Source organism: Triturus cristatus, chromosome 4_1 (assembly GCF_964204655.1).
Source record: "Triturus cristatus chromosome 4_1, aTriCri1.1, whole genome shotgun sequence".
Taxonomy (NCBI): Eukaryota; Metazoa; Chordata; class Amphibia; order Caudata; family Salamandridae; genus Triturus; species Triturus cristatus.
Window position 1 is genome coordinate 743,264,238 of NC_140585.1, and position 18,871 is coordinate 743,283,108.

An 18,871-nucleotide genomic window follows, 5' to 3' on the forward strand; every position below is an offset into this window, starting at 1 on the left:
GAGTCCTTTCAGTTAGAAAGGAGCTGAGTAACAAACAGACGCATAGAAACAAACATTTACACACAAGAACAGAGTCCTACAGTTACATATAAATACCAACACTGAGGGCCTTATTTGGATCGCGTCGGACGTGTTACTCCGTCACAATAGGGATGGGTATCCCGATCGCTGAAATATAAATCCCATTATATCCTACAGGACTTATATTTCGGCGGATGGGACATCCGTCACCGCTGTGACGGGGTAACCCGTCCGCCGAGCTCTACCCGACAGAACCAATTGTTATATATGTGCCCAGGTTCTGAGGGATACTGGGTTACCCCATCGCTTGCAACACAGCTGTAAATCAGGACATTACACTTACAGACACAGACGTGCATACACTTGCAGGCATAGTAACACAGTGATAATCACATACAGGCACGGGAACACAGCAAGTCAGAGAGTGAAACACATACACAGAGGCACACGTGATGGCACAGAGAGATGAAAGCATGCATGTAAACAGAGAAAACACATGGGCCAAGAGACGTGCAGGGAAAGATATGCACTGCTGCCCCCACCTCTACTCACCACTACTTTGCCATCCCTCTCGATGCATTATGTCTTCTGGCTGATTGATGGCTACAAACTATGGCTCTGATAAGGATCTCCCCACTCTAAGCCCTGGCTTTCATCTCTTCCTCACGAAGTCAGGTGTGAAGTTGTGGGCTAGTGACTCATTTGCAGTCCTTCGAATCTGATCTTATTCTTTTCTGATCCAGGCTGTAGCTCCCGACGAATGATTTCATGACTGGTGATTCTGGACAAATCATCTTATCTCCATTTGCCACAAATTGCAAATGTATGAAATGTAAATATGGGAGGGGGGAGGCATCACTCTTTCAGGGCGTGTTCCCATCATAGACCAGCTGCAGTGTTCTACGTACAGAAGGTCACATTGGGCATGCTCCATATGCAAATGCAATGTCTGCAATGCTATTGTAAGGCTGCCCGGGGGGGGGGTTGCGTAGCGGCCCGCCCCTTGGAGGGCGGCCGCCTTAGTGCCACAGGAAGGCACAGGGGTGGGAGGTCGAGTCCCTGGGGTAGTCCAGGGGAGACCCCAGCAGATAGCTGCTTCCGGCGAGGGCGGGGAGGAGACAGGGGTACATATACTGTCTCCACCCCCTCCTCGTCCTCTTGTCCGCTCGTTCGCCTTTTTTAAATTGTTTTGCGGGGGTCAGGCCGGTGTCTACGGCTGCCGAACTGAGGCCGTTCCCCAACTGTTACTTTCAGAGACCTGTAGGTTGAGGGCCCGCGGCCTGGCGGTGCGCGGACCCAACTGAGTGGTGCGATGCCAGGGTGGCTGCGGTGGAGCTGCCGGTGCCCCCATAAGTCAGTGGGATCGGTGTCTAACGGTGCTGTCGGTGGGGGAACATCTTCACTCAGGCGAACCTCTGCTCACTCCCGGCTGAAGCACCGGATGCTGCGTTCTTCCTGCGGCAAGTACCAGGCCTCACATATATGTTAAGATAACTCGTGTGATTCGTCATCTTCCTGGAGAGAGATCTTGAATTTGTATAGTTGAGGTTTGGACTTCGGTGTAGTTAGTGCAGAGGATTAATATGCCTGCTGCAAAGGATGTGTGCCAAGTAGATGTCAGAGTGCGTATGATGTAAATAGGTCTGTAATATCACTTGTTGCTCGCGGGAGGTAAGGGGGAAGACGCCCGCACGCTAACTATTAACTGGGCATTGCTGATGATATTGGGAATCGCCGCTATGTGATCTTGGGCAAGTCTTTTAACCCCTCCCCCCCCCCCCCCCATCCTGCCTTGAGGTCGGTCCGGGTGGGGCCTCGACGAGGTTGTCCGTCGGTCGCGTGCCGCGAAAGGTGCGGTATCGCAGGCTGCTAGCCTAGTGGTGGCGGCACCACCCCGTGATCCTGGCCTAATGATTTAATAGGTTGGCGGGACCATCCGGTGATCCTGGGCAAATCAGTTATTGTATTTCACTGGGTTCCGTTGGCGGCGCTGCCGCGGAAGGTGCGGTGCTGCAGGCTGCGAGCCTTGTGGTGGCGGCACCATCCTGTGTTTCTGGGATATTATTGAAGGTAAATGCCCTGTGCGTCGAGTTGGGACCGGGTGGTGCCTGGATGAGGTGGTCCGTCTGCGCTGCTGCCGCCAAATGTGCGCGAATGCAAGTTGCAAGCATAGTGGTCGCGTCACCATCGTGTGATCTCTGACTTCAGTTGACTCGGGCCCCCCCTTTCATGTGCATTGCAGGGCATTTAAGGCGAAAGATGGCCATTTCTGGAAATTGTTGTAGGTACTGCGTGAAGCCCTGCCCCTTGGCCACAGCATTGCCGTTTCTCCGCGAGAGTGTGAGTTTTACGGCATTTTAGTCATGTGATGGAGACGAACATAGTTGAGTAGACAGCCTCAAGTCTTTAGTTTTGACTAGGCACTTTTTAAGAACTCTGCTTCTTGTGTGTGAGATGATTTTAATCTGGCAAGGAAATGTATGGAAAGGGCCTTTAGGGGACTACTTATTCTGATTGGCACGAATTAGAATTAACCTTGAGGAGGAAGGTAGGGGTCATGTATATCATTGCCTTGTTTTTTTTGTGAAATGTGATATATGGCTTGATGAAACATAGGGGCTGCATCACACTATTTGGTACTGAAGTAGTCGCTACGCTGCACAAACGGCGAACTGCAGCTATATGCAGGGGCTTTGTGCCTCGACACTTTCCTTTATTTAAGGAACGGTTTAGGTCTTCGGTGCCTATGTTCTCAATTAGTGTGCTGGTGGTGAAGGGACAATAAATATGCCTTTTAAACTTGTTTTACCACATGTGCTGTGCATTCAAAGACAGGTCAGATGTCCCTTGTTGCGGTTTGGGTTAGCGGTAGTTGATTTGCCTTCCTCCCGTGCATTGACATGTCATGGCATTGTTGCTTGTCTTAGAGATTGGGTGACGTTTCTTGAGTTCTACCGGGCTGAAAACTGTCGGAGTGCACGTGGTGAGTCGTCCACCTGGGAGGCATGCTCCTGAAGGGGTAATGTGTATACAGCATCCATCAAGGGGTAGGTGTCCTCCGCCACAGTAGATTACCTCATGGGCCGGAGTCGGTCAATGGCATAGGGTGAGGGGCCCGTTTTGTTGTGTCCGTCAACGTCCCCTGTCCAGGAAGGAGGTGTGATTTCCCGGTTATTGCCTGCGTTGGGCCAGGCAGGTTGACCTATTGTGAGTTCTTGGTGGCCAAGGGCAACATCGGTGTCCACTGCTTTACCAGCCTTTTGTGTACGTCGTTCATCGCCACCGGCCCAACATCGTATTCGGGTGGTTATGCATTGCGGATGTCCTTAATGTATTTGGTAACCCAGTAAATGTTGTAAATAGACCTGGGGAAGCAATGATCTGCCTGACTTTGCCTGGTCTCACCAGTAATGAGTACGGCTCTCACTGTTGGTAATGCACAACCTTCATCGGGATGGGCTCGGGCCCGTAGGTATCCCTGTGCCTTCTGATACTATAACATTCACACTGAAAGGGCTTGGGAGTGTAAAACTTTAGTAAGTTTGGCTAGTAGTGTTGGTGACCCGGTCTTACCATACCTGAACGGAGGCATTTTTCAAGAGGATATGCCTGTTAGCCACAATGATGTCTCCTTATCCTATTTCCCCAAAGAGGCATAGTCTAGCCAGTACTGATGCGAGATGGGAAGTTGATTGGTAGTATTCCTGCCTCAGCGGTTCTGGGGGGGGCTTAGTTGCAATGCTTTGTTTCATTGGCAAATTAGGCCGAGTGGACTTGGAACACCTATTAATGCGCGGTGTGTTGGTGGCCGGTCTGTATGCCTTAGCCAGTGCCGGAGCATGCTGGGTAGCCCTGCAGTCCAGTTTTACTCTGGAAAACACTTGTAGCTGCGCAGGGCTCCCTCTGTTCTGTCGGTCTTTTATATTAGCCGAGCACTCCTGGGACTCTTCACCACTATGGTCGGGAGCAGGGTGAGGTGTCACTTTGCATCCAGCACCTAGGCTAAGCAAAGAGTTACGCCTAGTGTTGAGTGAGTGTTGATGTTACCTGGTCGTTCATTGGCCTCCTGAGGGTAGGATGACCTAGCGGCAAGGAACAGCTAGGGTGGTTTTTCGTGTGCTTCAGTGATCAAAAAAAATAAATATATAGATATATGCTACGGGGGCCCTGGCTCACACGGTAGTGGGCAAAGATCACACACGCCACAGGTGCCGAGGCCTATCCTGATGCCTGGCGTTGGGCCCCCAGGTTACTTCTGAATGGCTAGGCCTTCAGATGCTGTAATGATGTCCGTTGTTATTTACTCGATTGTTAAACGATTGGTTATTTCCTGGGTCATCCGCGGGTGTAGAGCGTTAGGCGCTTGGCTTTCCATCGGGTCGGTTTGATGCAGGATGGTGGTTTTGGGCACAGCCACGTGGTGGGTCTTTCTGTGTCTGACTGGGGTTAGCCTTCCGTTAATATCCCTGTGTGTCGCACACGGTTGTAAGACGGGGGGCCACTAGCCCTGTTCTGATTGAGTTGCTACTACTGTTATTAGTATTAAACACATCAGGTACTCGTTTGAACCCAACTATAGGTACTCTAGGACGTATGTTCTCCATCACACACATCTTCAGACCAGACTGCCCCTCCTCCCCCCCTCCAATCCTTGGAGCAATAGGGGTCCAAATACTTGTGGGGTGGCAGGCTTGGACAGAGTTTGGTGGTGAGCTCCCACATCAGTCGGTAGGAGGATTTCGAAGAGTCTTTGGGCAGGTCTTGGTCGCTCCTCCCGCTGTATTTGCTGTCATCTTATTCTCACCGGAAACCCCTACTCCTTCACGCCTATTGTAAGCTGAGCATGCTGGTTGACTCTGTTGGACCTGCTATTAGTTATTACACACACCTGTGTGCCTTGGCATGGTTTGTTTCGCATCAAGGCCAGTTTGGGGTTACTGGCGAATTGTTTGCTCCAGGGCTGAAGCGGGCGCTTCTAGAACAGGACTAGATTGCTTAGGCCAGGCAGCAGGACAAAGGTCTTTCGGCACTGGCAGACTGGTGCAGGCTGCGAAGTAGTGCCATTGCAGAACATTGATTTGTCAACATTCTGCTAGGAAATGATGAGCAGCAGTAAGGTATTGAACCATGGTGAGAATTGTTGTGGGTTTCGTGCTCAACAGGAGCAAGGGAATTGCATTCGGTTCGCAAGCTACAGGTGCGGTCTACAGCACCAGAAACTGTAAAGCTGCTATGTTCGCCCGGGACTGGGCTGCCAATGTCATCTAACTTTACATCCAGCCACTAAGTAGGCAAAGACATACTTGCGATGGTGCAAGGGGCACTCAGCAGTAGAGTTAGTTGAGTGTCATCACACCCCGATATAACGTCAGTGATAAAACGTAGGTTGTGGCCACACACGACCAGGCACTCTAGGGCAGCTGGGGCGGGAGTGTGCCAGTGCCAGGAGGGTGCGGGTTGCCTGGTTAGGGCGGCTGGTTTGGAGGGAACACTAATACGGATCGCCACAGAGCACATTTTGCATTCATAGAAGGCTGAATTGATACTTTTATGGCATGGTGCCAGTTGCTTTAGTTATGCGCATGTTTCTTGGCTGCGTCAGGAACATTCAGAATGCAATGCTGGTGGTTAGCCTGTTGTCATGCTGTTCAGAGGTGTTTTAGCTCAGGCTTGGCCAAACATGGGTCATAGGCCGGTGGTCTGCGCTGGGATTCATGTTAACAATCAGGTGAAGCAGCAGAACGGGGGCTTATGGTCCATATGATTAAGGGAAACCCCGGGGTAACACTTATAGCTACAATTTAGCAGGAGACTAATTGGCTTTCCCAGTATCCAAAATAGAGAAGAATTTTAAACGTTGGTTCTCCTCTGTGGGCACCCTGTCCTGTCTCTCCCTGGTATACTAGCAGAATTTTGGGAGGGCAAGGCTTTACAGTTGGTGATGACTGATGGAATATGATGGGCGTACTCCTACTGAGTGAAAGAGGAATTAAGGGCGCTTGCAACGCTTACCTCCTCCCGCATTGGCACTGCCAGGCAGAAGTGTCTTGTCAAAGGGATTGTTCTTTAGCCAGGCAAAGGCAACTTTGGACCATCGCCTATTCTAGGTTTAAGGTCATTTCAGTCAAATCCACGGGGGAATTTAGAATGGATGGGGGAACCTGTCCTGAGGGTGCATGCTGGCCGCCGGCCCGGTTGGGCGGAGACTTGTTTCGGCTGGACCTGGGAGAAGCCGGATATCAGCATGCGGTAGGTAAAAAGGAATACCTGGAGCCATGCGCGGTTGCGCAGAGCAAAGAGGTCTTGGCCTCATCAGGCATGGTCTTATGCACGCAAGTCCACAGGGTGCCTAGAGGGGGATGGGGTGCTCCTCTCTAGTTTAGGCATGGATCTTTTCCTACTGGACCTAGGGGAAGCTTTGGCTGCAGCAGGTTGTAGGGAAATAGGTCTACCTTGGTGGGGGGCCCTGGTAGTGACGGTGGCCACTCCCAAGGCTGTGGAGGAGTTACAGGGCGATCCAGGGTCTGCACATACCAAGGGGTACATCATGCAGCAGCACCGTGGGGTGCTAAGCCAGGATACCCAGGGATGTTTTAGCGTGTCCCCTGGAAGAACGACGGCGCCCCGTTAGCTGACAGGCGGTTGTGGGTCTGAGCAACCGGGGGCTGCCATGTATGCTCCGCCCACCCATCACGGGGGGGGCGTGTGAAGCAAGTGGACTGGTGGTCCACGGATGGGAAGGGTGGACCCTCCCAATATTTGGTATACACCAGTTGGCGTTGCCATGGTGACTCTAGGCTTATCAGACGGGCAGGCGGCATAGGGGCTGGCCTGCCCTGGGATCGCCCGTAAGATAACCCACCTTGTTTGCATATTGGTTATGCTAATAAACCTGCAGCAATATTTCTCCACTTACCTACAGTGTCGTGTGTTTTATTTATGTACTTATGAGTTTTGTGGTAACTGTTGCCGATATTGGCACTATGTAAGGCTGCCCCGGGGGGGGTTGTGTAGCGGCCCGCCCCTTGGAGGGCGGCCGCCTTAGTGCCACAGGAAGGCACAGGGGTGGGAGGTCGAGTCCCTGGGGTAGTCCAGGGGAGACCCCAGCAGATAGCTGCTTCCGGCGAGGGCGGGGAGGAGACAGGCGTACATATACTGTCTCCACCCCCTCCTCGTCCTCTTGTCCGCTCGTTCGCCTTGCCCGCCCCTCCGCTTACCCGGCGTCCGGAGGGACAAAGGGGGGGGCCAGGTCTTCTAACAATTTTACTTTGTGTTGCAGGAGGAGTTACAGGGCGATCCAGGGTCTGCACATACCAAGGGGTACATCATGCAGCAGCACCGTGGGGTGCTAAGCCAGGATACCCAGGGATGTTTTAGCGTGTCCCCTGGAAGAACGACGGCGCCCCGTTAGCCTACAGGCGGTTGTGGGTCTGAGCAACCAGGGGCTGCCATGTATGCTCCGCCCACCCATCACGGGGGGGCGTGTGAAGCAAGTGGACTGGTGGTCCACGGATGGGAGGGGTGGACCCTCCCAATATTTGGTATACACCAGTTGGCGTTGCCATGGTGACTCTAGGCTTATCAGACGGGCAGGCGGCATAGGGGCTGGCCTGCCCTGGGATCGCCCGTAAGATAACCCACCTTGTTTGCATATTGGTTATGCTAATAAACCTGCAGCAATATTTCTCCACTTACCTACAGTGTCGTGTGTTTTATTTATGTACTTATGTGTTTTGTGGTAACTGTTGCCGATATTGGCACTATGGGTGTTAGACAGTGGAATACCAAAGAGGGTAGGAGGAGCTGCAAGGAATTGGGTTTGCCATCACCAGAGCATGTGCAACTGCTCTGTTTCAGTGGGGCAAGCAACAATACAATTACTAAATAAAGGTATATTTTACATCCTAGAGAGAACTGCTGTTTGCAGGGAGGGTTTGCTTGGACTTGTTTTTTTACTGGGCATTGTGAAATAGAAAGGTAACTCGAGTTGAATGCCATTCGTCAACGGTTGGAAAATGTGTATTTGTTCACAAAGCTTGCTTGCTAATGTCATTGATTGTTTACTTTAATAATCTTTGCAGTTATATGGAGGCTGCAGTCAGTTTGCAACCTGCAACTTCACCGGACCAGGAGAAAGAGAGTGTACCTGCAGAAACGGCTTTGTCGGAGACGGCATCACCTGCAGAGGGACTATATACGAGGTACTGCACATTGAAACCACTCACAAGACACTACCGTCAGCAGGCCACACATGCCAGGGGAAGGCAACACCCCGGCTCGAGAAACTCGATCGGCTCTTCTCAGTCACCTTGGTGTGCGTCCTTCTGCTTCCAATCCTGCTTGACCTAGAGGAAAAGGTCATAGGCCCTCCCACTGTTTAATGAAGCAAACTAATGCATACGTGTGACCGGTCATGTGTTTTATACGATGCACTGCAGAACTATCACATTTTTTTTCATTGATGATATTTATAAAGGCCCTCCCCCAGAAACGCTAGACAACCAAATGAAAAAAATACTTGAAGATATAATGTAAAAAGCGGTAGAAACAGCTCAAGTCCAGCTGTCTATCACCGGAGGCGGGAAGACCAGTGGAAATACGTGGAATGCCAGCAATCTGTGAAAGCAAACGAGATTTGTGATTTATAGATGGGAAATGGAAGGGGTATACAAAAGTAGTGATTGCTTACAAAGGCGTCATAGTAATAGAGTGTGCATGCCGGGTCTGCTGGCTTCAGGGACTGATGCATCCACTGTAGGGGCCTGTTTTCGGCCTCATGGCCATAGGCCATAGGTCCACTCAGCCTTTAATCCTTCTGAGGTCGATATTGTGAGAAGTTGGCCTGGAATATGCTGTCCACTAATTAAAGTAGGCACCTTGTACCAGTCCAAACAACCCTTATTGATGATTAGGTTAAAGACAACCTTTATTGGAAGCTATCCTAGTGGTAGCTATGGAGAGCAGCCTTCAGGCTAAGTCTCGAAGGAATGTAAAGCAGCTTGTTTTACCAGATCAGAACCTCTGCAATGACCAAATGAAAGGAGAACCACACAAGAGATATATAAAATATATGTATGTATTACTAAACACTCTCTACTAACCTCCTTATGAGATTAGAGCACAAGGCACACAATATTAAATCACAAGAACGACAGAAAATAGCACAATACACAGCGGGCTCCAGGGGAGACCGAACCATATACTAAGAAAGTGGTATTACAACCACAACTAAACTAGACACAGTGCCTAGAGCACGTAGAATCGCTGGGACCCCAAGGAACCACCCAAAGTAGTGACACAGGGGACCCACGGAGGACGGTTATAGTGTGTGAACACAGGCGCGAGCTCCGTACAACTCTATGAGAAAGTCGCGGTTGGAATTTTAGAGTTTAAGAACACTTCGGAGAGGACTTTAAGCAAGCCCCTTGGAACATAGAAGGTTCTAAGGCCAGCACCCTTGAGAGTAGCGAGATACCCTTGTTACCTATCCCAGAGGAGCCGGGTGCATAGGGGTCAAGTGGTGTTGGAATCCTTTGTTGTTTTCAATGGCGTGATGCGAAAAAGTGCTGCTGCCGGGAAGATGGAAAGTGTCTGGTGGGATCCAAGCCTGGATCCGAGATGAGAAGAACCTGAAAGCAGAGGGGACTGAGTCTGGGTCACTTCTGGGTGACCAGGGGCACGATAGACAAATGCCCACCAATGTCGGGTGCTTCAGGTGGGAAGATGTGATGCTTGACTCTGCAGCCAAGGGGATCAGGAGACATCTGCGATGACCAAAGCCCGGAGGTGAGCTATCCCATGAAGGATGTCGAGTGCTGGGGGGTCAGTGTCCGCATCAAACACCAACAAGCCTTGGCAACTGCAAAGGAAATAAGCTTCGATGAGAGGCCAGCAAGGTCCTGGGGACTCTCCAAGCTATGGAGAGTCGGGGCACATCTGTAGCAACCGGGAAAGCCCAAGGAAAGTCAAAGTTACCTTCAAAGGGACCCACAGGCCAACGGACCAGGGATCGTGAAGGGACCTCGAGCTGAATCATGAAATACCAGCCCACGGAACACTTGTGGAGTGTAGGCCGGAATTTTTCGGTGGAAATACTGCTCGGGGTCAGGACTACAAGTAGCCCAATGCAGAGCCCCAGGGTTCCCCAAAAAGCATATGCGCTGCAAAAGTACACGGTGCACAGGGGTTCGGGTTGCACGGTCCCCACGAGGGATACTAGTCTCAGAATTGCTGAGAGAGCAGATCGACCGCAGAGACCTCGGGAAGCCACCTCCTTTGTTGCAGAAATCTTCGGAGTCCTCAGGAGCTTGGGAGATGCAAACCAGTCAGATGCGTTAAGGTGCCTGCTGCTGCAGGGGAGTAACTCCTTTACTCCAAGGGAGATTCTTCAGTCATCCAGCGTAGTGTAGATCGTCGAAGTACTTGGTTTCTGTAGGAGAGTTTATTCCAGGTAAAATCTAAAGTCCTGTAGTCAGAGTTCCTACTTTATACCCAAGGAAGGGGTGGGACAAACTCTGGGGACTCACCTATGGGAGGGTCACGACAGCAGGGTGGCTATACACATGTCCTGTGTCCAGTTTTGCGCCATAGAAGGAGCAAATGGCTCCTGCAACCGGTTTAAACTGGACTATGCACAGGGACACCAAATGTGCCCCCAGTGCAGACTTCAAACACTTTCAGAGTGCACCCACCCAGCCCCAATAAACTAAATCCTGTCTGGGAGGTGGTCACACCTTCCTGTGACAGGAAACCTATTGTCAAGCCTTCCCCTGCTCGAGCTTGGCTCAGCAGAAGGAGGGCAGACTCGTGTCTGTGGCTGGCAGCATACATTTTGTGATGCCCAGGTCGAGAAAGCTGGTACCGGGTAGACCGGTGACCCACAGTAGTGGTTCTACAAGAGAGGAATCATACCTCCCACACCAGTTACTGGTGTGGAGATTCCAAGGTGTTTGACACCAAACACAACATGTTTCTAAGCAGCCGTTTTAAGGTTAGCATTTACCGCAAGGTTATAATGCACCTAAATATATATGGTTGGCTGCATCACAGACAACCCCAGAAAATAGGTTCCTAATGCTGCAGAGGGACTCTGCTCATGCATGGGCACCCTCTCACATTGAACCCAGCACCCTGCCTTCAGGATTGATAAGGCCTGCCATAGGGGTGACTGATAGGTTCATATGTGTAGTGATTTAGAATAAATACAGTGAACCTATATCTAAGAAACGGGTGCATGCACCACCTTACACAGGCTGCAGTAGCAGACCTGTGGTGACAGTTGGAATGGTCTCTCAGGGGTGGTATGATACATGCTGCAGCCCCTGGGAGGCCTCTGGGGTACCTATGCCCTGGGTACATAGTATACCATATACTAGGAACTGATAAGGGCACCCCAGAATCCAATATGGAGTGTACCTAAAGTGCAAACAATCAATTTAGAGGAGAAAGCAGCTAGACTGGGGTCCTGGATAGCAGGATCCCAGTCAGTCTAAGTCGGAAACAGTGATACATCAGCAAAAAGTGGGGGTAACCATAAGAAGCAGATCCTACTGTCCTACACGCCCACCCCCCCAAGCGCAGGGACATTAAACTAACCTTGACCAGTTGAGTCTTCATGTTCTAAGTGGAAATATCTGTAGAGTCCATCTGCATTGGCATGGTTACTCCTAGGTCTATGTTCCACTGTATAGTCCATCCCCTGTAGGGAAATGGACCACCTCAAAAGTTTGGGGTTTTCACCCTTCATCTGTTTTAGCCATAAGAGGCATCTATGGTCTGTCTGAACAATAAAGTGAGTGCCAAACAAGTATGGCCTCAGCTTCTTCAGAGCCCAAACCACAGCAAAGGCTTCCCTCTCAATAGCTGACCAACGTTTCGCTCTGGGTGTCAGCCTTCTGCTAATAAAAGCTACTGGCTGATCCTGACCCTCATCATTCAGTTCTGATAACACAGCCCCTACCCCCAACTCAGATGCATCAGTTTGAACAATGAATTGTTTGGAATAGTCAGGACTTTGCAGAATGGGAGCAGAGCACATGGCCTGCTTCAGGTCATCAAATGCCTTTTGACAGCTAACTTTCCACTGAACTTTCTTAGGCATTTTCTTGGAAGTTAAGTCATTCAAAGGGGTCACTATGGATCCATATCCTGTGGCAAACCTCCTATAGTACCCAGGCAAGCCCAAGAAAGCTCTAACCTGAGTCTGGGTGGTTGGAGCAACCCAGTCCATGATGGTCTGGAATTAGCTCTGCAATGGTTGAACCTGACCTCCACCCACAAGGTGGCCCAGGTATACAACATGACTCTGACCTATCTGTCACTTGATGGCCTGATAGTGAGGCCTGCTTTTTGCAGGGCCTCCAAAACATCTCTCATGTGGACCAGGTGATCCTCCCAGGTGGAGCTAAAGACAGCAATATCCTCTAGATAAGCTGCACTATAGGCTTCCAGGCCTGTAAGGACTTTGTTCACCAACCTTTGAAAAGTGGCAGGTGCATTCTTCAAACCAAAGGGCTTCACCACAAATTGGTAGTGCCCACTAGGGGTTGTGAATGCTGTCTTTGGCTTTGCATACTCAGCTAATCTGATTTGCCAGTAGCTAGCTGTCAGGTCAAATGTACTCAGAAACTTGGCTGAGGCCAAAGTATCTATAAGTTCATCTGCCCTAGGTATTGGATGGGCATCAGTCCTAGTGACTGCATTGAGGCCCCTGTAGTCAACACAGAACCTCATCTCTCTTGCCATTCTGGGTGTGAGGTTTTGGCACCAAGACTACTGGACTAGCCCAAGGGCTATCTGAGGGTTCAATTACTCCCAAATCCAACATTTTCTGGACTTCAGTCCTGATGCAGTCCCTGACATGGTCAGGTTGCCTGTAAATCTTATTTTTAACAGGCAGACTGTCACCTGTGTCCACTTCATGAGTGCACCAGGTAGTCTGACTTAGAGTCAGTGAGAACATGTGTCTGAACTGATTCAGGACTCTCCTGCAATCAGTGTGCTGCTGGTCATTGAGGCTGCCTGCCAAGGCTACACCATCAACTGGGCCATCACCAGGGTTCTGTGAGAGCAGGTAAGGGTGTGGATGACTCTCATCCTCCTGTCCCTCGTCAGTAGCCATGAGAAAACCCATGTCTGCCCTGTCAACATATGGTTTGAGCCTGTTCACATGGAGCACCCTATGGGGGCTCCTGGGAGTTCCAAGGTCCACCAGTTAGGTAACCTCTCCCTTTTGCTCAATGATTGTATGAGGGCCACTCCACTTGTCTTGGAGAGCTGCTGGGGCCGCAGGCTCCAACACCCATACTTTCTGTCCTGGCTGATAAACAGTCAACACAGCCTTTTGGTCATGCCAGGCCTTTTCCAATTCCTGGCTAGCCTCAAGGTTTGTGAATGCCTTCTTCATGTACTCAGCCATCCTGGAGTGAAGACCAAGCACATAGTCCACAATATCCTGTTTAGGGTGTTTGAGAGGTTACTCACATCCCTCCTTTACTAGACATAAAGGACCCCTAACTGGATGTCCAAACAGAAGTTCAAAAGGGCTGTAATCGACCCTCGTCTGAGGAACCGCTCTGTAGGCAAAGAGAAGGCAGGGGAAAAGTATGTCCTGCTTCAGGTCATCAAATGCCTTTTGACAGCTAACTGTCCACTGACCTTTCTTAGGCATTTTCTTGGAAGTTAAGTCATTGAAAGGGGTCACTATGGATCCATATCCTGTGGCAAACCTCCTATAGTACCCAGTCAAGCCCAAGAAAGCTCTAACCTGAGTCTGGGTGGTTGGAGCAACCCAGTCCATGATGGTCTGGATTTAGCTCTGCAATGGTTGAACCTGACCTCCACCCACAAGGTGGCCCAGGTATACAACATCACTCTGACCCATCTGTCACTTGATGGCCTTGATAGTGAGGCCTGCTTTTTGCAGGGCCTCCAAAACATCTCTCATGTGGACCAGGTGATCCTCCCAGGTGGAGCTAAAGACAGCAATATCATCTAGATAAGCTGCACTATAGGCTTCCAGGCCTGTAAGGACTTTGTTCACCAACCTTTGAAAAGTGGCAGGTGCATTCTTCAAACCAAAGGGCTTCACCACAAATTGGTAGTGCCCACTAGGGGTTGTGAATGCTGTCTTTGGCTTTGCATACTCAGCTAATCTGATTTGCCAGTAGCTAGCTGTCAGGTCAAATGTACTCAGAAACTTGGCTGAGGCCAAAGTATCTATAAGTTCATCTGCCCTAGGTATTGGATGGGCATCAGTCCTAGTGACTGCAATGAGGCCCCTGTAGTCAACACAGAACCTCATCTCTCTTGCCATTCTGGGTGTGAGGTTTTGGCACCAAGACTACTGGACTAGCCCAAGGGCTATCTGAGGGTTCAATTACTCCCAAATCCAACATTTTCTGGACTTCAGTCCTGATGCAGTCCCTGACATGGTCAGGTTGCCTGTAAATCTTATTTTTAACAGGCAGACTGTCACCTGTGTCCACTTCATGAGTGCACCAGGTAGTCTGACTTAGAGTCAGTGAGAACATGTGTCTGAACTGATTCAGGACTCTCCTGCAATCAGTGTGCTGCTGGTCATTGAGGCTGCCTGCCAAGGCTACACCATCAACTGGGCCATCACCAGGGTTCTGTGAGAGCAGGTAAGGGTGTGGATGACTCTCATCCTCCTGTCCCTCGTCAGTAGCCATGAGAAAACCCATGTCTGCCCTGTCAACATATGGTTTGAGCCTGTTCACATGGAGCACCCTATGGGGGCTCCTGGGAGTTCCAAGGTCCACCAGTTAGGTAACCTCTCCCTTTTGCTCAATGATTGTATGAGGGCCACTCCACTTGTCTTGGAGAGCTGCTGGGGCCGCAGGCTCCAACACCCATACTTTCTGTCCTGGCTGATAAACAGTCAACACAGCCTTTTGGTCATGCCAGGCCTTTTCCAATTCCTGGCTAGCCTCAAGGTTTGTGAATGCCTTCTTCATGTACTCAGCCACCCTGGAGTGAAGACCAAGCACATAGTCCACAATATCCTGTTTAGGGTGTTTGAGAGGTTACTCACATCCCTCCTTCACTAGACATAAAGGACCCCTAACTGGATGTCCAAACAGAAGTTCAAAAGGGCTGTAATCAACCCCCTTCTGAGGAACCGCTCTGTAGGCAAAGAGAAGGCAGGGCAAAAGTATGTCCCATCTACTCCTGAGCTTTTCAGGGAGACCTTTAATCATGCCCTTGAGGGTTTTGTTGAACCTTTCAACTAACCCATTGCATTGTGGGTGATAAGGGATGGTAAATTTGTAATTTACTCCACACTCCTTCCACATAGCAGTCAAGTAACCAGACATAAAGTTTACAACTCTGTCTGATACTACCTCCTTAGGAAAACCCACCCTGGGAAACATTCCCAGGAGGGCCCTAGCCACAACAGGAGCTGTGGTAGTCCTAAGTGAAATAGCCTCTGGATACCTAGTGGCATGGTCCACCACCACTAGTATAAATCTGTGCCCAGATGCAGTTTGAGGATCCATGGGACCGACAATGTAAATTCCCACCCTCTAAAAGGGAACCCCCACCACAGGTAGTGGTATCAGGGGGGGCCTTTCTAGTACCACCTGCCTTACCACTGGCTTGACAGGTGATACAGGAGCGACAAAACTCCTTTCTGTCCTCTGACATATGTGGCCAATGAAAGTGAGGGACAAGCCTGTCCCAAGTCTTGTTTTGGCCTATGTGACCTGCTAATGGAATATCATGTGCCAGTGTCAATAGGAAGCCCCTAAACTTCAGAGGTATAACCAACCTCCTGTTAGCACCAGGCTTGGGGTCTCTACTCTCTGAGTATAAGAGTCCATCATCCCAGTAGATCCTATGTGATCCACTGGCACTCCCAGCAGCCTCAGCAGCAGCTTGCTGTCTGAGGGGTTCAAGAGAGGGGCAGCTCAGCTGCTCCTGGCTGAGATCTGCCATGGAAGGGCACCCTGTCCACAAGAACTCAACCTGATCAGGTTCAAGCTCCTCTGGGACAGTTCCTTCTTCAGGACTAAGATCAGCTCCCTCAAGAGACTGACCAGCATTCTGAGGCAGGGGGGAAGACACTGCCTTACCCTTTGTGCTCCTTCTCTTGGAAGGCGCCTGGTCCATTATTCCAGGATCCAGGGCCTGTTCAGTGGAAGACATTTTTGCCTGTGACTTAGTCATAGCAAACACCTCTGCAGGGATGCCCAACATTTCTGCATGTGTCCTGAGTTCCACCTGAGCCCAAGCTGAAGTTTCCAAATCATTGCCCAATAAGCATTCAACAGGGAGGTCTGCACTTATCACAACCTTCTTAGGGCCAGTTACCCCTCCCCAGGTGAAATTCACAACTGTCAAGGAATGGTCTGTCCTGACGTTGCTTGCATTGGTCACTTGGTACATCTCACCAAGTATGATTTGTTCAGGGGCCACAAGATATTTTGTCACCATTGTGACACTTGCACCTGTGTCCCTGAATGCCAAAGCCTTCTTTCCATTGATCAAAGGCTGCTGCCTGTATTTGCCCAGATTACTGGGACTGACAAATAAGGAGGCAATATCCATGCCTCCATCACAGACTAACACAGCCTGAGTTGGAGCTCTGACTAGGCCAGAGTCCATCTCAGAGCCCAGAGTTAACCCTACTACACCCTTATTCTGCGTACCACCACTTTGAGCTGAACTAGGGGGTAGAGTTGCCTTAGGGGCAGTGGTGGCTGGATCTAAGACCTCGGACTTTGAACAATCATTTGTCCAATGAGTCTTAAATTTACAGATATGACACCATGGTTTCTTCTTGCCTTTATTCTTGTTTGATTGTGACTCCCCACCAGATGAAGATTTTGGGGCCCTTGAGAAGACTTCTGGTCTTTACCCTTCTCCCCACCCTTATCTGAGGTTTTAGAATCTTGCTTGTTAGAGTCACTACCTTGGTTTTGAACCTTCTGCCTTACCCTGGCTCTGACCCATTTGTCTGCCTTCTGGCCCAATTCTCAGATCAGAGTCCACCAGGTAGTGATGCAACAACTGATTTTGACCATTATTAAGGATCTGCTCCCTCATAATTAAATTGTACAATCCTTTAAAATCACACACTTTACAGTGAAGTAACCAGCCTTCCAGAGCCTTAGTAGCACCATCTACAAAGTCAACCCAGTCCTGAGTCTGTGCCTTCTAGATGTCTCTGAACTTAATCCTGTATTGTTCAGTGGTTAAGCCAAACTCATCAATGAGAGCACTTTTCAGGACGTTGTAATTATCAGCATCCTCTTTTCTAACAGTGAGGAGCTTGTCTCTACTTTTGTCAGCAAAGGATAGCCACAAGGTAGCTGCCCACTGCTCTTGAGGGACCCTCTGTTCTTTACAGGCCCTCTCTGGTGCAGTTATCCATTTGCGGATGTCATCCCCACTCTGATAGGTTCCTACGGTCATGAGTATATTCTCTACTTCTAGGGACACTGTTGCTGCCACCATGGGGCTCTAGCCCCAACCTTCTGGAAGCTCTCTGGAGCTCTAGGGATTCCCTGTCTAAGGCCAATTGTTCCCTCTTGATTCTGAGTTTGGTCCTGTCATACTCAAGTATCTGACACTCCTTCCCATAAGAGGAGTCCCTTTTATGAGAAGCATAGGTCCCTACAGAAGTACCAGAATGATTAGATTCCTTAGAAGGAGATCTCGATCTTCTTGGTAAACTGTTTACTCTCCCTGGTGGAGTAAAGAGAGGGCCACTGGGGCCTTCTCCCCCACCTGAAGGAAGAGTTGGATTTTCCAGGTTAGAATCATCTTGATCCTCCTGGTCAGCATTTAAGTCCATCTCATAGAAGTGTTCACTTCCTGGTCTGTCCTCATCTGCTGTCCCACCCAACTTTCCAGCCTCATCAGACCCTGGGGTCTTTCTGAGGTCATCTAAGAGCAACGCCACTATGAGACGTTGGGTGCTTGCATTTCTCCCTGCCCTCAGTTTCTTAGATGCACCCATATTTCTCAATTCCTGAAATGAGATATGGTCATACTTAGGGGAATATTATAAAGACAGGCGATAAAATTATCGCCGCTTTAGCGGCAGAAAACTGCCGCTAAAACGGCGATAATGGGCTTGATAATATGCTCTATGGAATTGCAATTGAAGCTCAGGTTAGATGTCCTTCACATCTAACATGGGCTTCAATTGGAATTCCATAGAGCATATTATCAAGCCCATTATCGTCGTTTTAGCGGCAGTTTTCTGCCGCTAAAGCGGCGATAATTTTATCGCCTGTCTTGATAATATGCCCCTTAGTTGGCAGGGAGCCACTGGCTTCTGCTGCCCTAGAAGACATACTAGTGTTATGTGGTGTAGGCACCTACCTAACCTAGTGGGAACTAAACTCTCTTGAGTTGGAGAAAGAGTGTGCTGGACCCTTGACTACCAAACTCCCAGTTCAGTAGAACTTACTTATTCTAGTATAGATTTATATGTACCTAATACTTTTAGTGGTTTTCAGTTAATCACTCAATGAGATTTATCTGGTAAAACAATAGCAAGCTTGAATCCCAACCTCTGCAAATCAATGTGAGAAGTTGGCCTGGTATATTCTGTCCACTAATTAAAGTGGGCACTTTGTACCAGTCGAAACAACCCTTATTGATGATTAGGTCAAAGACAACCTTTATTGAAAGCTATCCTAGTGGTAGCTATGGAGAGCAGCCTTCAGGCTAAGTCTCGAAGGAATGTAAAGCAGCTTGTTCTGCCAGATCAGAACCTCCTCAATAACCAAATAAAAGGAGAACCACACAAGAGATATATAAAATATATGTATTTATTACTAAACACTTTCTACTAACCTCTTTATGAGATTAGAGCACA

The 18,871-nt window shown here is 49.6% G+C and overlaps 1 protein-coding gene and 1 long non-coding RNA gene across 7 annotated transcripts in view; one reads left to right on the forward strand and one right to left on the reverse strand.

The window, feature by feature from the left end:
- LOC146855449 (stabilin-2-like) overlaps positions 1–18,871 on the forward strand; it is a 1,111,419-nt gene that overhangs the window by 794,687 nt on the left and 297,861 nt on the right. The window contains exon 45 of the mRNA XM_085653245.1: positions 8,103–8,222. Coding sequence (XP_085509371.1) covers positions 8,103–8,222 — 120 coding nt within the window. The remainder of the gene's footprint in view (positions 1–8,102; positions 8,223–18,871) is intronic.
- Positions 1–18,871, reverse strand: part of LOC146855453 (uncharacterized) — a 140,237-nt gene that overhangs the window by 69,602 nt on the left and 51,764 nt on the right. The gene's annotated exons all lie outside the window — the stretch shown is intronic.